Below are 18,333 nucleotides of genomic sequence, written 5' to 3' on the forward strand. Positions count from 1 at the left end.
GCGAAGCCAGGCTAGCGATTGTGAAGGCAATGCTAACGGGGCTCGATTATGCTATCGCGTTGTACTCTGGAAGGCGAAGCTGAAGCGTCCTCCAAGCTTTCGCAATTAAATTATGCAGCCTTCGAAATCGCTCCTCGATGGTTCTCTTCGGGCACCCGCAGAAAATGAGAAGCTGCAGTGAAAAATGTCATGGCGGTACACCGTCTCATTCGTCATATTAATCAGCTCTTTGACCTCCCATGCAGCAAGAGCCGAATCATAAACCGGAAATATCTCAAATCGCATCCCTCTGCTTAAGCTTCAACGGGACTGAATACCTTTGTTTCTTGCTTTCTTGATTTATTTACAACAATAATGTTGCGGGAAACCAGGGGAGAAAATCCACAGCATATCCACGGGGTGAATGATGATGAGTGGGGCGCAGCTCCGGAAGGAATCTTCGGTAAACCGTTAATACTCCGAGTAATTCGCCCAGTGCATGATCAAGTAAACACGTGAGAAATACCGTGTATATATTAAACATCAAACTTTTATTGTACTGTTGGTTTACGTGGTCCCTTCATTACAACGGTACCCCTAGCGTACGTCGCCGCACTAAATCGAACGATTGCCTTCCACCATTGACACGCGCCGTATGTGAATCTTCCGTGAATTCTAACCAGTACATCATCAACGACGTGAGATAGGGCGCATTTATACTAAAGGGTCGATGAGAGTCAAGGCGACTTACAGCTTCCTTTAATTTTACATGTACGCTGTGAATTTTTATTGTTTAATCACGCACAGGAGAAATCTCACGCAGGCACTACCTTGGAGGTCAAAATCTAGTGCCTATATATACGGGGTGGTCAGTGAACAGTTGTGCAGCGCGAGCAGTCGGTTTTTTTCATTCAAGAAACTCGCTAGCAGACGCTGCCAGCGTCGGCGTCGCGAGGCGAGAGAGGGGTGGGGGACTAGAGCACCCCACACGTATGTCAGCCTAAACAGTGGCCATAAATAAGAACATTTGCTTGCAAGAAAGAAGCGTGCTTGCGCGGGTAGCTCCTTATGTTCTTATGAAATATAATTCACTGCAGGGTAAACCAAACACAAGCTTATGTTGACGTTCGTTTCATCGAGCGCTCGTCTTCGTCCCTTCTCTTGTCCTGTATCAAAGTTTTGCGCTACGTGAGCAGTTATGCATAAGCACTCATCCCAACTTCACACTCTTGTAAAGCTTATGTAGGTTTTCAGATGTCTTACTGACCGCCCTGTCCCTTGCTCCACACTAATCATCCGTTAGCGACAGGATGGATGAATGAATTATTTCTGTGTAAAAATGAATCTATCCTTCTTCAAAGATTGGACATCAGAAGGTGAACACAATGTACGGAAGGCAACCCAATTCTTCTGGCCGTGCTATTTATTTTACCGTACAGAATTTCTAGGTAATATTGGCCGTAATTCCACCAAGTTGAACATCCGACGTTCGTACCTGCTGCAATAGAACTCTATCGTCCAGAATGCAGCGGAATTTCATGTCAGCTGAACAGTGACAAGGAGGCTAAAGTAAATGCATGGTGGAAAGATAAAGATTATTTATTGTGCATTGGCGTTTGCTTACAGGGACGTTTAAGCCTCAGACGCCAATTGGGGAGGGAATAACGGTATACGCCAGGATTCTCCACGACAATACAACATTGGACAGCGAGACTAGCGACAGCACAGAGAAGATAAACAAAATGTACAAGGCATTTGAAAAAATATTTCAAATGGTAAGTATGATGTAAGGCTGGTAATATACGCATCTGTCAGCTCGACAACCGTAAGAATACCCAAGTGATTGGCGAATTTCTACTGATTACCATATGGTATTGATAATAAAACTGTTAATTAGTATTTTTGCATTCACAATATCTGTTCTGATGCTAACGTCTGTCACAACGAGACATTTGTAATTTCAATGCGAAACACTGGGTGCTATCATCACCACTTTTATAAGTGTAATTAGTGCACTACGTTCATATGTTCTCATAAAGTAGGCGTAAACATACCGGGAAAAGTAACTTGATTGTTGAACCTTTTTCTCTTGGGCATATTTCCATATTTGTAGTTTGAGTATTTTGATTCAATTAGCTAGTCGCTGTTTTGTAGCACATTGGTGCGACCTGCTCCGGACAGGTATAATCTGGTAGCTGAACCTGGCAATATTAACCGAGGAATTTCCTGCAGAGATGGTACATTAGCGGGCTTCCCTGAGGCATTATCAAGTGTAGCCGCGTAGTTGTGCGCGCTGAATAATAAATAAGAATAATAGGTGAGGCTTACAGAGTACTGACTAGTGGCCGTGTCCTGTGTTGCTATTTCACTGCAACCCACAAGCGTAATATTACAGCGTAAATAAAGCGTAAGATGCATCATGAACTCTCTAAATGTAAAATATTCTAAAAGCGAACACACTAATAATATCTCGGGTTTAACGTCCCAAAACCACGATATGATTATGAGAGACGCCGTAGTGGAGGGCTCCGGAAATTCCGGCCACCTGGGGTTCTTTAACGTGAACCTAAATCTAAGTACACGGGCCTCTGACATTTTCGCCTCCATCGAAAACGCAGCCTCCTTGGCCGGGATTCGATCAGGTGACCTTCGGGTCAGCAGTCGAGCGCCATAACCACTTGCTTTGGGAAATGACTAGATGAAATGACTAGATGAAATGACGTGTGAATACGTGTCAGTTGGCAAGCGTTCATATTCAAAAACAGCTAAAAAACATGGACAAGACTCAGTAATCCTTTGTTAGTCCTGTGACAGAGGTAGTCCTGTGTGTATGTGTGTTCATTTTGCGCTGTTTTTGACTATGACGACACATTCGAGGCTTTTGAGCTATGTCACCTGGTTGATCAGATGTGCCTTGCCGTTTTCTATTTCATGGCAATACTGATCGGGAGCCTCACGGCTTGACCGTACCACCCCTCCTCCTTCTCCCATGCAAGGTTCTGGCGGAGCGGCTGCCAGACCTCCACTTCTGCAGCACTAAGTACCGCTTCAACACTTGCACCACAAGACAACGCACGAACGCTGCTGCCACCTCGTGCAAAGATTACGTGCCACGTCACGCGTTTAGCCGGTATTTCTGGAAGCACCCATAAAATCAGCTTGGCCTGTTGTCGATGAGTCGCGCCACGAGAGAGCTGTATTGTACACCATTACATACACTTTCCGATGCACAAGGCATATGGTTGCCAGGGGACCAGTTCTGGAAGAGCCCTGCGCAATTTTGTAGGCTCTCGCGGGGTCACTGACGGCCCCACTCCCACTCCCGAGGAATTGTTATAGTTGTGTGTAATAATATTGAAAAGCCACTCTACGTGCTTAATGAAAGCAGTGATGCAATATACCCATAGTAAATTGCACAAGCATGGCATGCAATACTACTGTAAAGCCACTCTACGTTTCCACTGCAAGTAGTGGTGCTATATATCTGTATTACTTTGCACAAACGTGGCATGCAGTGGTGAAACGGTCTATCGATATATTGCTATAATAAATTACATACTTGATTATGAATATCAAAAAATAAATAATAATGAACGAATTAATGCGTCAAAGAGTAAATAAATCAATAAATATGTTTAAGCTTCTTCGTGCGAAAAATTCCATCGCATGTAAATAGAAAAGGACTTCCTCGTAACGCATATCTTCTAACTAGCAGTTGAGCATGGGAGCTTGCCAATAGTTTCATTGATACCCGATGTAATGGTATTAAACTTGTCTATAAGATAGCACTCACGAACTTCGCTGTAGTGGTGAGTTCGAAAACACGATTCCAAAATAATAACATATTGGTCATTCAGAAAGTGACCAGGAAGGTGGACATGCCCAGATACGGGAAGGCTCAAGATTTTTTTATTTCTCTGTGACCCGTCTTTGTTGACTCGTATCCAGAAAGGTGTCTGTCTGCCAGATATACTGTTGATTTCATTTAGTACACTAAAGCAGGTGCACTACACGGGCGGTGTCACAGGTGAAGTTGTGCATCGTTGTGTGCCTATTGTTATCCCCCCTTTCATGTTTTCGCATGTTAATCATAATTATGTACATATTTTTGCGTCTAACGGCTTGATTTCGGAAAAAATTGCGATGTTTGATTGTTTTGTCATGTATGACTGATTATTCTCCTTACTGGTTTGTACGCGGGTAATCGGCGCTTTGTCAGGCTTTCTTTACCTTTACGCCGATCCCCTAGGCAACTATGTATAATGGTTGTGTAAAATAAATATGAAATGAAATAAAAAAGTATCTGTCAATTTACCTCTTTCTCTTAGTTTCCCTGTTTCAAGGAGCTAGAGGCCACTATTGTTGCTTAGATGCTACCTAGGCCGAATAATGACATATAGGCTGCCACTGCTTGTAATGGACACGTAGGGCAGCTATACAGTAGCACTGCATGCCACGCTTGTGTAAAGTACTGCGAGCATACTGCACCACTGCTTTCTATGGGCACGGAGAGTGGTTTTACTATCGCACACAACCATGAAAATCACGTGGTGGTGGGGTGGGGTTGTCACTGTCAACGTGAGAGCCTACAAAATTGCGCAGGGCTCTTCCAGAACCGTTCCCCTGACACCCTTATGCCTTGGTCTTCGAGAAAATATCTGTGTAACGGTTCACAACACGTGAACTCCAGCAGGGCTTAAAGTCTTCCTTCATTGGAGAGGGGCCCTCATAAGGCGGCAGCATATATATATATATATATATATATATATATATATATATATATATATATATATATATATATATATATATATATATATATATCCAGGAATAAAAAAACGTATTATGCAGAATCAATATCAACGAGATTTCACTGTATATACACATGCTATAGATTAAACGTTAAGAGAGGTGTTTGAGGTGATCTCAGTGCAGTGAAGCAAACTTTCTATAGAACTGGACAAATGCTTATAAATGCTGTACAAGTATACAAGCACATATATTATTCCGAATGTATGTCGGGAATTCATTCAATGTGGCAATCCATTCAAGCATTAAATGAAATTATCAAATGCGAAGCATTTCTTAGTGAACCCTAGGCACTTTGAGCCTTTCTATCTATCTATCTATCTATCTATCTATCTATCTATCTATCTATCTATCTATCTATCTATCTATCTATCTATCTATCTATCTATCTATCTATCTATCTATCTATCTATCTATCTAGCCGCCTACGTCTGGGTGCTGTCGTGATCGCCTCCTTAGCTTGGTGTAGGCCAAAATTTTCAGCGGAAGGTAATAGGGTTTGACGTATAAGACTGTCTGGTCATGACATGAATAACGTGAAAATCCTGTCGCATACGTCATCAAACCCTTTTCTCCAGACACGCGTGGCACATGCCAGTATACGGTAAGCGTGTATGCGCCACAGGTGATTGAGAGTTCATATCTTCCCAGGAACGGCGAGAACAGACATTGGGTAATTTCAGTGCGAGAGCATTAAGTAAACCCGACATCGGCAATATTGACCTAAAGAATGCAAAGAGAAAAAATCAGAATCCTATCAGGAATCGAACCTAAGCATTCTGTGTAGCATTCGTGTATTCTACCATAGATTCACGCCGCGTGTTGGAACTGCTTTGGAAAAAGACTATACTGGCGTAATGTCCGTGCAACGTCAATTGTCGTTCCAGTGCTGGCTATCTAATTTTGTAACAAAGCAATAAATTTTACGTACATTTCTGTACTCCTATGATACAGACGTCTGGACGGGTTAACGTCAATTGTGGTTCCAGTGTTGGCGCCGCTTTTATAGAAACCTAATAAACATTAGATTTGTATTCCTATGATTCAGCGAGCTATATTGAAGCGTTGCTCGACCACGAGGGCTACGCTAACGAAAGCTACGTATGATATTCGCATCATCGCACCGTAAAGTGCACTTCCTTCCGATAATACTGGCGTCTGTGCTTCAAAGTGAGTGCTATCTTTACGTCAGACCATAAGTTACCCACCCTTTAAACGCCAGTGTAGTCGACGTGTCTGGTAAAGCCAAGATGTGCAAACAACTACTACACTTACAAAAACGCCTCGGTCCAGCTCGTAAAGCTTCCGTCGAAGCCAAAAAATGCAGCATTCACTATACGCTGACTGCTTCGCAGGCATCAGATCTGCCTAATGGTTTTCGGAACCATTTTTCAGAAATAACTCGGGATCTGAAGGCTTAAAGATATGTGAGCTCAAAGTAAACAACATTAGTTGACTCACTGCATTGAGAACCTCAGGCACGACACTGTTATATTTTATTTTCACTATTTCTTGCCTAAAAAGTAGGCAAAATACAAGCGTCTTTGGCAATACAGCTGACTTGTAATGCACAACTAAAAGAAAGGAAATCGAGTGTTAAACTAGGGAGACTGAGGTAAACCATTACTGATTCACGAGCAAGTAGCTTCACGTTCAGGCGCCTTGTGACACAGTATGCTGTGCCAAGAAGCTTTGTCGAACAGGGTGGTGACCCCTGGTTCCTGGGGGCGTTGCATGCGGTGTTCAGTGTGTCGGTGAATTACATTCAGCAGTGCGACGATACGTGTTTTCTTCTGTTTTGTTAAACGCCCCATCAACCAAATATTTGCGACGAAATCATTATTCGGAAAATCGCCGAGTATAACGTCCCCGCGCAAAGCACTAATGCCAAAAAAATAAACTCCACTTGTCAAATGGGTGCTGCAGTGCCACAGTTCGACTGCCGGGGGGGGGGGGGGGGAAAGCTTCTCCTTAAAAATGAAGGGGGGCTGGGCACCCCCGGGCCCCCCGACTTTAAGCCCTGAACGCTCGTGGGGCGACTCATCGAGAACCGGTCAAAATGATTTTGTAGGTGCTTCCACAACTACAATCCTCTCGCTTTCCTACATCTCTAAATGCACGGTTTCCGTGAACTGAATTCACTCTGACGAAGGCTGGTCCACCGGCCTCAACTTTAGTAACTGTTTATTACTTATATATTGACACATACCATCCCGCTGTGGCATATACACGTTTGGGTGTGAAGAAGAAAAAAAAAACGTTCTTGCTGCTCTGGTTCTGTGGCAGACGTCGAATCCTGGTTGACTGTCTTGTTTCGCCCGCCATATTACTGGTGGAGGTGCTGGGTACATGTACTATGGCTCCCAAGTGTCTACCGTCCCTCCTAGCGCCTTGGAGACAGCTACATCGCCCAGAGCAAGAAGGAGCCGCAGCCTGCGAGTATTACCCCCCGCATTTGGTCCTTTGTAATCGAGACTCGAAAAGATGACGACTCCGACGATGAGCCAGGCGAGTCAAACTAACGAAGCCCATTGTTCTCTTCTCGCGCATGTTTTTCATGCGCCACAGACACCAAGACCATTCCATGGAGACATTTTCGAAGATGTTGATGACTGGCTCGATCACTTTGATCAGGTTGCCAGCATCAACGAATGGGACGATGTTCGAAAGCTGCGGAGAGTTTACTTCGCATTAGAAGATTCTGCGAAAACGTGGTACGAGAACCACGAGGGCTCCTTTGTGACGTGGCAAGAGTTTAGTCGACAGCTCCGCGGCGCGTACCGCAACGCCGAAAGGAAGGAGAGAGATGAACAAGCCATCTCGTGCAGGAATCAGCGGCCGAACGAGAGAGTTTCAATGTTTGTCGAGGACACGCTTCGTCACTTCCGGCGTGCAGACCCTGCCATGTCAGAGGAGAAGAAGGTGCGGCACTTGATGCGTGGGGTGAAAGAACAGCTTGTCGCTGGACTCGTGCGCAATCCACCTACAACTGTGGCCGACTTCATCAGTGAGGCAACCACGATGGAGCATAGTCTCGAGCAGCGGTCGTCACAGTACGAACACAGCGACGTCACGGCCACTGCATGCTCCATTGGAACTGACATCGAGAGGCAGGCCCTCGCAGACTTCATACGAAGTATCGTGCGGGACGAACTGCGACAACTCCACGCAGTAGGATCCCAACCACCTGTGACTGCACTCGCGGACGTAATCAGGCAAGAAATAAGGCAGGCGGTCGCACCTCTTGCGCCGCTTGCACCACCAATACCTGAGGCCCCTGTCCTGATATATGCGGTGGCACTACGATCTTCTGCACCACCAGCAGCAGGTCTCACTATGCGGACAATGAACCAGGCTACGCATCCATTCCCGGACATCGCTTCGAGTCCGCCTCCCGGCTCAAGGTACCCGAGCGCACCTATATATCTGCCGTCTGCCTGGAGACAAAGTGCCAGCAAGGCAAGTGTGTGGCTCACGTCGGATAATCGTCCGCTCTGATACCACAGTGGCGAAGCGGGTCACGTGTATCGCAACTGTCAGTACCGCCAACTAGGTCTCCGCGACTTCCACCCTGATGCTCGATGGCCACGCTACGATGAGCGCCCCCCCCCCCCCCCGAAATCGAGGCGTATCTAACGGGCCAGCGAATTCCTTCGACTGTTGAGCGCCGCTAATCGAGATCGCCATCGCCTCGCCGGTCTACATCACCTAGCGTGCCCTCGACATCTTACGTTCCTTTCAAAAGCCGGTCACCGAGTCCTCGCAAGGGAAACTAGGACTCGCGACTTCTGAGGGTGAAGTCGCTGACCGACGAACTTGAAAAGACCCTCCCTCGACGCAACGACCCTACGACGGCCGTTCTAGTTTTTCAATGTTTTTCAATGTTTTCAAAGATCGTTTATGCCGACATCGCCGTCTTCGTGGACAACCACGCTGTCACCGCCTTCGTTAACACCGGTACCGACTACTCGGTATGAGCGCCGCATTGGTAATTGAACTGACTAAAGTTACCACACCGTGGCAAGGACCTCAGTTGCGCATGGCAGGTGGCTATCTGGTGATGCCGACTGGAATGTGCACGTCAGGTATTCGAATCAGTGCGTCTACATTTACGGGGTCTTTGCTCGTGTTGCCTGTGTGCTCTCGGCCAGTCATCCTGGGAATGGAATTTCTTCTTGAATACGGCGCAGTCATTGACCTCCGTGATTTACTTGTGTTGTTCGGGGAACCTTTTCGTGTTGCAACTGACAGTACCCAATTACCGAAGACAGCGTTACGTGTTGTCGATGATTCTGTGACTCTGCCGCCTCGAAGCAGTCTCTTGGTCACTGTGTAATTGGGAGAGGACGTGTCCAACGCTGTAACTGCGGAGGCAAATTTATCTTTCCTTCTTTCACGACACATCTGCGTTGCCCGAGGAATCATTGAGCCTAGCAACAGACGAGCTCACCTGCTGGTCACGAACTTCAGCGAAGAATATCGCCTAGCTGTTGTCTGAGCTCACCTGCTGGTCACGAACTTCAGCGACGAATATCGCCTAGCTGTTGCCTAGCTGTTGTCTGGGCCATAACAAACTTTCGGCCATACTTGTACGGCCGCCCATTCAGGGTAGTTAGCGACCACCATTCTCTTTGTTGGCTCGCGAATCTTAAGGATACCTCAGGTCGTCTAGCACGAAGGAGCCTTCGGCTACAAGAATTCGACGTCACCATCGTACACAAGTCTGGGCGGAAGCACAGCGACGCTGATTGTCTTTCACATGCACCAGTCAGAAATGCCAACACTGACCTTGAAGACGACGACACTTTTCTTTCTGCCGTTTCAGCAACCAGCTTGGCTCAGCAACAGCGTGACTCGGAGCTCAGCCCACTCATTGACTACCCGAAACGGTGCACATCCCACCCTCCTCGAAGTTTCGCACGCTCGCTAGCCTCCTTTTATTTCCGGGATGAAGTCTTTTATGAGAAGAACTTTGACCATACGCAAGCTACATACCTGCCAGTTGCGCCAACCACGCTTCGGGACGACATTTTACGTGCTTGTCACGACGAGCCATTGTCCGGACACCTTGGCTATACGTGCACGTTGCAACGAATTCGCCGCTTCTACTACTGACCACGTCTCGCGAAGACTGTGAAACTCTACATTCGCTCGTGTCGCGACTGTCAACGACGTTTGACTCCACCTATACAAACAGCGGGACTGCTACAACCAATAGTCACACCGAAGGCTCCTATTCATTAGATTGGCATGGACTTGCTGGGATCATTCCCCACATCTACGTCTGGAAATCGGTCGATTGTGGTCGCTACCAATTACTTAACGCGGTACTGCAAAACAAAGGCACATCCAAAAGCTACCGCAGCAGACGTCGCCCATTTTTTTGTTAACAGCGTCGTCCTCCGTCAAGGAGCGCCCGCTGTCGTCATCACTGATCGTGGGACAGCTTTCACCGCAGAGATGCTGCAAGAAGTCTTGAGGTTAAGTGGCACGGAACATCGCAAAACAACGGCATATCGCCCGTAAACAAACGGGCTGACTGAACGATTGAACAAGACGATTGCAGACATGCTGTCAATGTATGTAATGATTGACCACAAGAACTGGGAAGATATCTTTCCTTACGTCACTTTTGCGTATAATACTGCAGTTTAAGAAAGTACAGGTTTCACCCCTTTTCGCTTAGTCTACGGTCGAGGGGTCACCACAATGCCCGACACCATGCTCCTCCCCGACAACCTAGGAATGTTTTACACGGATGCTGCGATGTTCGCTCAACTCGCCGAGGAGGCCCGTCAACTCACACGACGTCCCATTCAGTGTCGCCAAACTGCAGACGTACGCCGCTACAATCTTCGTCACCAAGAAGTTACTTTCAATCCTGGTGATGAAGTCTGGGTGTGGACCCCCATCCGACAGCGCGGCCGTTCAGAAAAGCTGCTGCGCCGACACTTCGGCCCTTACAAGATTGTACAACGTCTCAACGACGTTACATATGAGGTTCTCCCAGAAGGCATCTCGAGACGTTCCCGTCGCCTTCCACAAACTGAAGTCATCCATGTTTCTAGGCTATCCATGTTTCTAGACCAATGCTCTGCCCATTGAACTACGCCGGCAATTGTCCTCCCATCCAATTTATTTGGTATTTCTGTGAGCGTTAGCCAGCGCCACTCGTAGCGACGACGTCGAGTGAGGAACACTCCTTTTTTTGTCAGCTGACGTCATGTAGCATTTGATCTATTTACGAGGTGGCAGCTGACGAATAAGCCCTCGCATTCTACCTGAAAGCATGAAGTCTGCCGCAACGAGGTCCTCGCTAATAATTAACGAAGGTGGAATTCATGAAGGGCACGTCTCTTTACAGACACAACCTAATAAAGCCACGAGGCAATGTGGCCAAATAAGGTATAGGGGACATTTTTTTGTAGTCCTTAACTGTAGTAAAGTAATTATTATACAACTGTGAAGATATGAAAGTGGACAAAACGACCACTTTCCGCCACTGGGACAAAACCTATAACCTTCTGATAAGACCTGCGATAATCTACCAATTGATCTAGAGCGACGGTTGTCATCCCGCCCATTACAGGCGTCCCTACTGGCGTTAAAACAGTTTTCACTGATGACGGAAAAATTACAAGTAGTGGTCCTACAATATGCTTTATATACTGTACGGTACGAAGTCTTGAATTTTTAGAACAGAAAAATAACAAGCATACGTAGCAGTGTTTCTTTATTAGTTTGAAATACAGTCTAATTTGTTTTGCATATTTCCCGTTAGCTTGTTTCTGTTTCGGTTTTCGGTTTGCCACTTTGAGTTACCCATTCCCCGGCAGTAAATTGAATAGTTGATTCCTTGTCTACTTGTCCTTCTTTCTCATGATCACTTTTCTTGATGTATTCTCAAAACCATTACGGCTACAGAAAAAAACGTTACCACTGTTTGTCGGCTGTCTTTTTTACAGGTTCAACAAAAATTTCACAATAACAACGTGATGATAACAATTAATGTCACGAAGACAAAGGACGTAAGATGCAATAGCTTTCTACCTAATTTTATTGCGATAGCCCTTATATACGGACACTCAAGGCAGATGTTTGCGGTACCGACGCCCTCAAGTTCTGTGTAAAGTCCAAATTGATAGCAACCGCTCGAGCGTTGCATGCTGTATTTGTGAGTGCAAGTGCGCGGGTCGTCTTCGTCACGCGAAAGGCGCATGGAAGGGGAGGGGGGGTGTATGCGGAGGGAGACTGCGTACCTCCGGCAGGAAATGCGTAATTTGACTAGCCGGGGGTGGTCACCCGTTGTCGTCGCCGATCATTCCAGGGGATAAGTCGGCGGTTCATATGCCTACATTTCCACACGTTGTGCCATCATCGCCCAATATTTGCAGTGAAGTCATAGGCAGTCGAAATTCTCTTCACTCGCTGCAGCAGCCGCGTTTCCTTACGTAGCGTTTTCTTTGAGTTGTGCCATTTCTCATGCTTTGTTGCAATCGCAATCATTGCTTCACCTTTGCAGCGAAATTGACCTCAATAAAAGCACTCCCACCATCAACTATTTCAGAAGTTTTGTGTGTGGAAGGCTGCATTAGTTCTTAAATATATCTTAAAGTGCGAAAAGACGCGACAAAAGGGTTTATATGAAATTTCATGAATGTCTATAAAAACATCGTAAACGGCGCGAAATTAAGCGACAGCCAAAGGAATACGAATACAGACGCAATTATCATTTTTCCCAACTACTGCCCCAACAGCATCATACCATTTTGTGGGCCTACTCTAAGTGAATTAATATTTAAATATAGCAGTACACTTTCATGGGTGTCAAAAAAGTCCAGCCTTAAGCAACCAAATTTTGCCCTCTTAAAGCTATTATGTTCCATACAAGACGTATATCAGCTAAACCGTTAGACCACATTCTAAAAGAATGCAGATACATTTCCATTGCAACTGAAAACAACATGCCCTGCGTTACATTTTACACTCACCTTAGCAGAGCAAGCACGTAGAAACGCTTTCTAAAAACGGCGATCGACTGTGGGAACATCATCAATGTCAACGCTTGCTACCCTCGAAGCCTAAACTTAGTGAAAGCTCCTTAATTCGACTACAACACTTCGCAAAATCCCATGAATCGAACGTGTTTTCAGGTCCTGGCTAGCATGGATTGATTAATGGCGTCGCATTTTCGTCATTTTTTCTTATTTGGCCGCAACCCGGTTTATTCGGACGATCATGGTAGCGCGCCAAGAAAGACGAGCAGCAAATGTGCAACGCAAAGGAGCGAAAACGGCGTTCGCGAACAACCTAAACGACCACAGCCCTTCATAAAGGCGTGGTCGTTATCCACAATCTTACCAAAACCGCGTTGTTGGCGACCATGGCTTCAGCGGCTGCGGTTAACTTGCTTCGCTTTCAGTTTGCCCTGCGCACGCAAACTGCGTGGATCCTGTCTATGGTCGCGCTGGTATAGCGACTGGGGTCAAAGCTGGGACAATCAGTACTTTTGTTCTCGCCGCGTGTCTTCAGAACTGTGTATTTGTCATACATGACTGGGCATCAGCGAGGCAGGTTTATTCAGCAGCAGATGCGGTGCTCAGGTGTTTCGTTTCGACTCTGGACGTAGGTTGCGCGTGCCTTAAGGTCTGCACGGACGCTATGATCGTCTTTAGCTACCATGGTTTTGTCCACAGCGGATACGGTACTTGGTAGCTTCATTTCGACTTCGGGCAATGCACGCGCAATATCACAAAGTCAAGCATGGTGGAAGCCGCTGAAGACGAAGAGCCTCAGCCACAGTCCATATACTGCCATAAAACTCGCTTGCTACACTCTGATTGACGAAGGATCAGTTGCCGGCGCTTTTACCGGCGAAAAGATTATCGTCGTGTGCGCGTGGTGGTGGCGGTACGTAATAAGGGATGGGTTCAGTGCACGTTCCCTCTTAAGGCACGGTGCCAAAATCACATTGTGGACGAAGTCATGAATGACGAAAATTGCGACTTTTACACTGATCTTATGCGAAATAAGTACAGGTTTTAAGAATCAACGAAGAACATGATAATCCGTTCATGTAATAAACACAACCGTTTATCATTTTATTGATACTTTCGATAATTCGCCATTCGGTTAATTCGGCCATTTTTTCTGGGCCTGTCAAATCAGAATTAACGAGCTTTTAGTATATTACGTGCTATCCGAACGCTATCCTAGTTAAATTACCCTGCTCTCAACTACCGCAAGAAAACAGAATTTAAATAAAATCTTCCTCTTGCGCAAAAAAAGATTCCACATATTGCAAACGTTCCCCACCTAGCATTTACTAATACAGTTTTTTCAAGTATACAATTTCATGCGCTTGCCGCACCTAGGAAATAACGGTTTAAGGCTGCTGAGCTCTAAGTTATCGCAGTCAGCGGTTACTTGGAACTCATAGTGTTTAACACAGACTGAGAAGTCATTATGGATTCTCATTTTCTTGGAAAACCATTAAGGCTTAGCAAATGCATTATACATATCAGATACGGACACCATACCTACATGTTTATGAGAGTGTTCGCTACAAATTATGGCAATTTAAAATCAAGAGCACAGCTCCCGAAAGGTCATGGCATATAACCTCGCGCACCAGAAAGTTATCTACCACAATATTACTTTTTTTGACATTCATATGTTTTATACGTAATATACAGATTAACTTTCGCCGTTGCCGTTCAACACTTTAGGGCCTGATGGTATGACGCTTGACTACGAGAGCGAACTAATGCGATGCGTTTGCTTGTCTATATCGGCCCTGTGCGTCACGCAAGTCATAGAAGTGTAGAACGCATATATCCGGAATACTGACAGCATGCTATAAACGGTGTATTCTAACGAAGTTAGTTATGACTCAGAGATTTTGGTGGCGGTGTCATACGCGAAAAACCAGGCTCCAGCGAGCGTACCTAAAGGAGGCCATAGTAGCGCGCTTGCTGTCGGGCTTGTGAGTACATGGCTGAAGTTGAACTGGCTGGCTCAAATGCTCCGACAGGGACGAACGCAGGTTATCTTTTTACGTTGCCGTTCAATCTGATCTGATTATCGGCGGCCGATACAATGTTCGCTGCTGTCAGTTTACATCATGTATTGGTTGTAGTTTGACTTTTCCTTTCCTGGGCAAATTAGCCCAAATAAAGAGTTCTGTCTTGAACACGACGAATGCTGCCTTCGTCAACGTCATGACCACATGACAATTGTGTCACGACGCAGAAACAGCAGAAGGTCGGATATAGGACGGCTCACTGGAAAAAGGATCTGGCGTGAACCTCGCTTTAGTTTCTTGCTGCGCGAGCTCTTCTTCGTTGTCACTTTGCAGATTGGAAGCCGCATCCAATCTGCAAAACGACAATTTGAAAGTACGACTTCAGGTTCCGGTGCCGGCACGGAAAGTGAGTCATTAGGCATGCCCTCACGCCCTACCCACAGCCAATAAGAGCAGTTCCGTTTTCGCCGGGGATAGAAAGAAAGCAGAGATAAACAATCACAAAAAGAGAGTCGTGCAGGCACACGCCCCTCCCGAAATGTCTTTCTTCAATGACATACAGCATCAAATGACAGACGATCATACTTGGCTGTCCTGCCCCGATCTCGAATCCAGGACAGCCCCCACTGAAGGAACTTTCTGGCTACTCCACTGGAGTAGTAGGTCAGTGATGCCAACGCGAAGCTTTGCTAGCCCTCTAATCCCGCGAGGGAAAGGGATCCTGAATTTTTTATTATAATTGGGGAGTAAATGTGCACGGCAATATATGAGGTCCATAAATCGATAAACGGACTTCATTCCCTACATCGCTTCCGTTGTCAGTTATATAGCTAATGTGCAAAACAGTGAAGTTATTCCTGTAGCGCATTATACATGCAACAACGGCTCTTCAACTGACACTAGCTAATCTGGAATATTTTAATATTTCGACGCGCTATCTGGTTCCGGCAAGCGTATGTCATATTTATTGGCATCAAACTCTCGTTAATGCGGTCATCTTTGGCCGCAACCCGGTTAATTCGGAAGCTCCTCGGAACACATCAAGCATGAAGCGTTGCAAATGTGCGACGTACCCGCCAAGGTGGTCTAGTGGCTACAGTGCCTGACTGCTGACCCGCATGTCGCGTAATCGTATCCCGGCCTCGGCGGCCGCATTTTCGGTAAAGGCGAAAATGCTTGAGGCCCGTGGACTTAGATTTGGGTGCACGTTAAAGAACCCGAGGTGTGGAAACTTTTGGAGCCGTCCACTATGGTGCCTCTCATAATCGTATCCTAGATTTGAGGCGTTAAACACCAACAATTCTTGTTAAATGTGCGGCGCAAAGGAGCGAAAACAGCGTTCGCGAACAACAAAAATGGCCTCGTGCCTTCAGAAAGGCGCAGCTGCCATCCATTACCTTACAACAGTCGCGCTGTTGGCGACCAAGGTTTCAGAGGCTGCGGCAAAGTTGGTTCATTTTTATGCTTATTCTGCGCACGCGAGCGGCCCGGGCGCAATCTATGATCGCGTCAATAGCGACGGTGGTCGAAACTGCGATAAGCGGTAATTTTGTTGTTCTGCGTGCCTTCGGAAGTGCAAAAATGTTCCAAAAGCCGGGAGAGTTCATGATTAAAACAGATACTCCGACTTAACACAACAAAATATAACAAAAAACTACACAGACGTTTCGCCACCTATGCGGGTGGCATCTTCAGTATGAACTGGCACCGAATGAGCGAAGGTAACCCAGTCTATTTCTAGTCTCGTATGTCTCTGTACACATCCGGTAGGGGGCCACGGTTGCTGTTGCACGCCGACCTGTCACGGCGGATGAACCACGACTCGAGAAGCTTTCTCTTGCCCCACCTTTGTTCCCGAGCCAGCGTCGTCGCATTACTGAAGTCGAAGGCATGCCCCGTCGTCCAGCAGTGTTCGACGAGTTCGCTCTTGGAATGCGTGGCATGGGTGGCTTTGGCGACGTCCCCTTTGTGCTCTTTGAACCTCGTTGACCGCTTCCTGCCTGTTTCGCCGATGTATGTAGCGTCGCAGTCCCCGCACGGTACCTTGTAGACGACCCCGCTTTGATCGTTCGCAGGGGTGCGGTCTTTAGGCTTAGTGAACACGTTTCCCAAGGTACAATGAGGTCTGAAAACGGTTTTAATGCCCAGCGGACGAAGTGCTCTCCGAACAGAGTCTGACACGCCCTGGACGTAAGGAATGGAAACTATGGATGTTGTGTTCTCTCGTGCCGCACTTCTTGTTCCCCCTCGCATACGTCTCATGGTGTCGTTGATAAAGGTCCTCGGGTAATGCCTTTGCTCCAACGCACCGACCACATTTTCCATCTCATGTCGCCGCAAGTGCTGTTCAGAACACACAGTATCGCAACGGGACAAGAACGTCCTCACGACGGACCGTTTGTGCTCGGCCGGGTGATGTGAGTGGAAGGACAAAAAGCCTCCGGTATCGCATTGTTTCCGGTACACTGTTGTTTCCACCCCGCCATTACAAGCCCTGCGGACAAGTATATCCAAAAATGGCAAGGCATTATCCTTCTCTACTTCATAGGTAAACTTAATGGCAGGATGTACGCCGTTCAGTGCCTCATGGAAAGCAACCAGATTTGCCCTCTTCAGGATGACGAAAGTGTCATCAACGTACCTACGGTATAGTTTCAACTGAAAAGGTAGAACCTCCAGCGCCCGTGTTTCGACGTGCTCCATCACTAAGTTGGCCATGGTGACGGAGACTGGACTTCCCATAGGGCAACCTTCAATTTGGTGGTAAACTGTGTTGTTGAAGCTAAAGTACGTTTGTTTCAGGCAAAACCGCAACAAAATTACGATGTCCTCCACCGACATCGACGTACGACTTTGCAAATTCCTGTCTTCTTTCAAACGAGCCTCCGCAACCTCAATTGCCAGGGCAACAGGAACATTTGTGAATAAAGAAACAACATCAAACGACACCATCACATCATCATCATCAAGCTGCTGTGTACGCACGACAGTCGCAAATTCCCGAGAGTTTTTGACTGACCGGCCATTGTTCTCGGTTAACGGTCTCAGCAACCCAACCAGAAACTTTGACAAGTTGTAAGTTGGTGACCCAACGAAGGACACGATAGGGCGAAGAGGACAGCCCTCCTTGTGAACCTTGGGCAGCCCATAAATTGTTGGCGTGGCCCCATCCGAAGAAAACAGTCGGCGGTACAACGCTTGATCAATGATTCCCTTGTTGCGCAGTACCCGTAACTGTTCCACCAGTTGTCGTTCCGATTTTGCTGTCGGGTCACGGGTTAGCTTTCAAGAAGGCCGATTTTACCACCGTAAAGCTTGTTTCAACGAAACCCTTGCAAGCTTCAGCGAAACAGACGCATGAATGGATTCGCGCCGCCATCACATATCGTGCTGTGCTGAGTGGTGCCGAAATTCTCCACGCCGCACCGGCATAAAATTCTTTCGGATACCGGCGGACGAAAGGTGCGATCTGCATGCTGCTCGTTTTGTTTTTCTATCCTTGCACGGCATATCAGGACGCCACT

At 46.7% G+C, this 18,333-nt stretch overlaps 1 protein-coding gene across 2 annotated transcripts in view; it reads left to right on the forward strand.

The window, feature by feature from the left end:
- Nucleotides 1-18,333, forward strand: part of LOC119401877 (uncharacterized) — a 61,392-nt gene that overhangs the window by 12,184 nt on the left and 30,875 nt on the right. The window contains exons 2-3 of one of the 2 annotated variants that reach the window (XM_037668883.2): nucleotides 1,606-1,754; nucleotides 11,751-11,813. In XM_037668883.2, coding sequence (XP_037524811.1) covers nucleotides 1,606-1,754; nucleotides 11,751-11,813 — 212 coding nt within the window. The remainder of the gene's footprint in view (nucleotides 1-1,605; nucleotides 1,755-11,750; nucleotides 11,814-18,333) is intronic. The other variant, XM_037668885.2, reaches the window with a different exon arrangement.

Source organism: Rhipicephalus sanguineus, chromosome 8, assembly GCF_013339695.2.
Source record: "Rhipicephalus sanguineus isolate Rsan-2018 chromosome 8, BIME_Rsan_1.4, whole genome shotgun sequence".
NCBI lineage: Eukaryota > Metazoa > Arthropoda > Arachnida > Ixodida > Ixodidae > Rhipicephalus > Rhipicephalus sanguineus.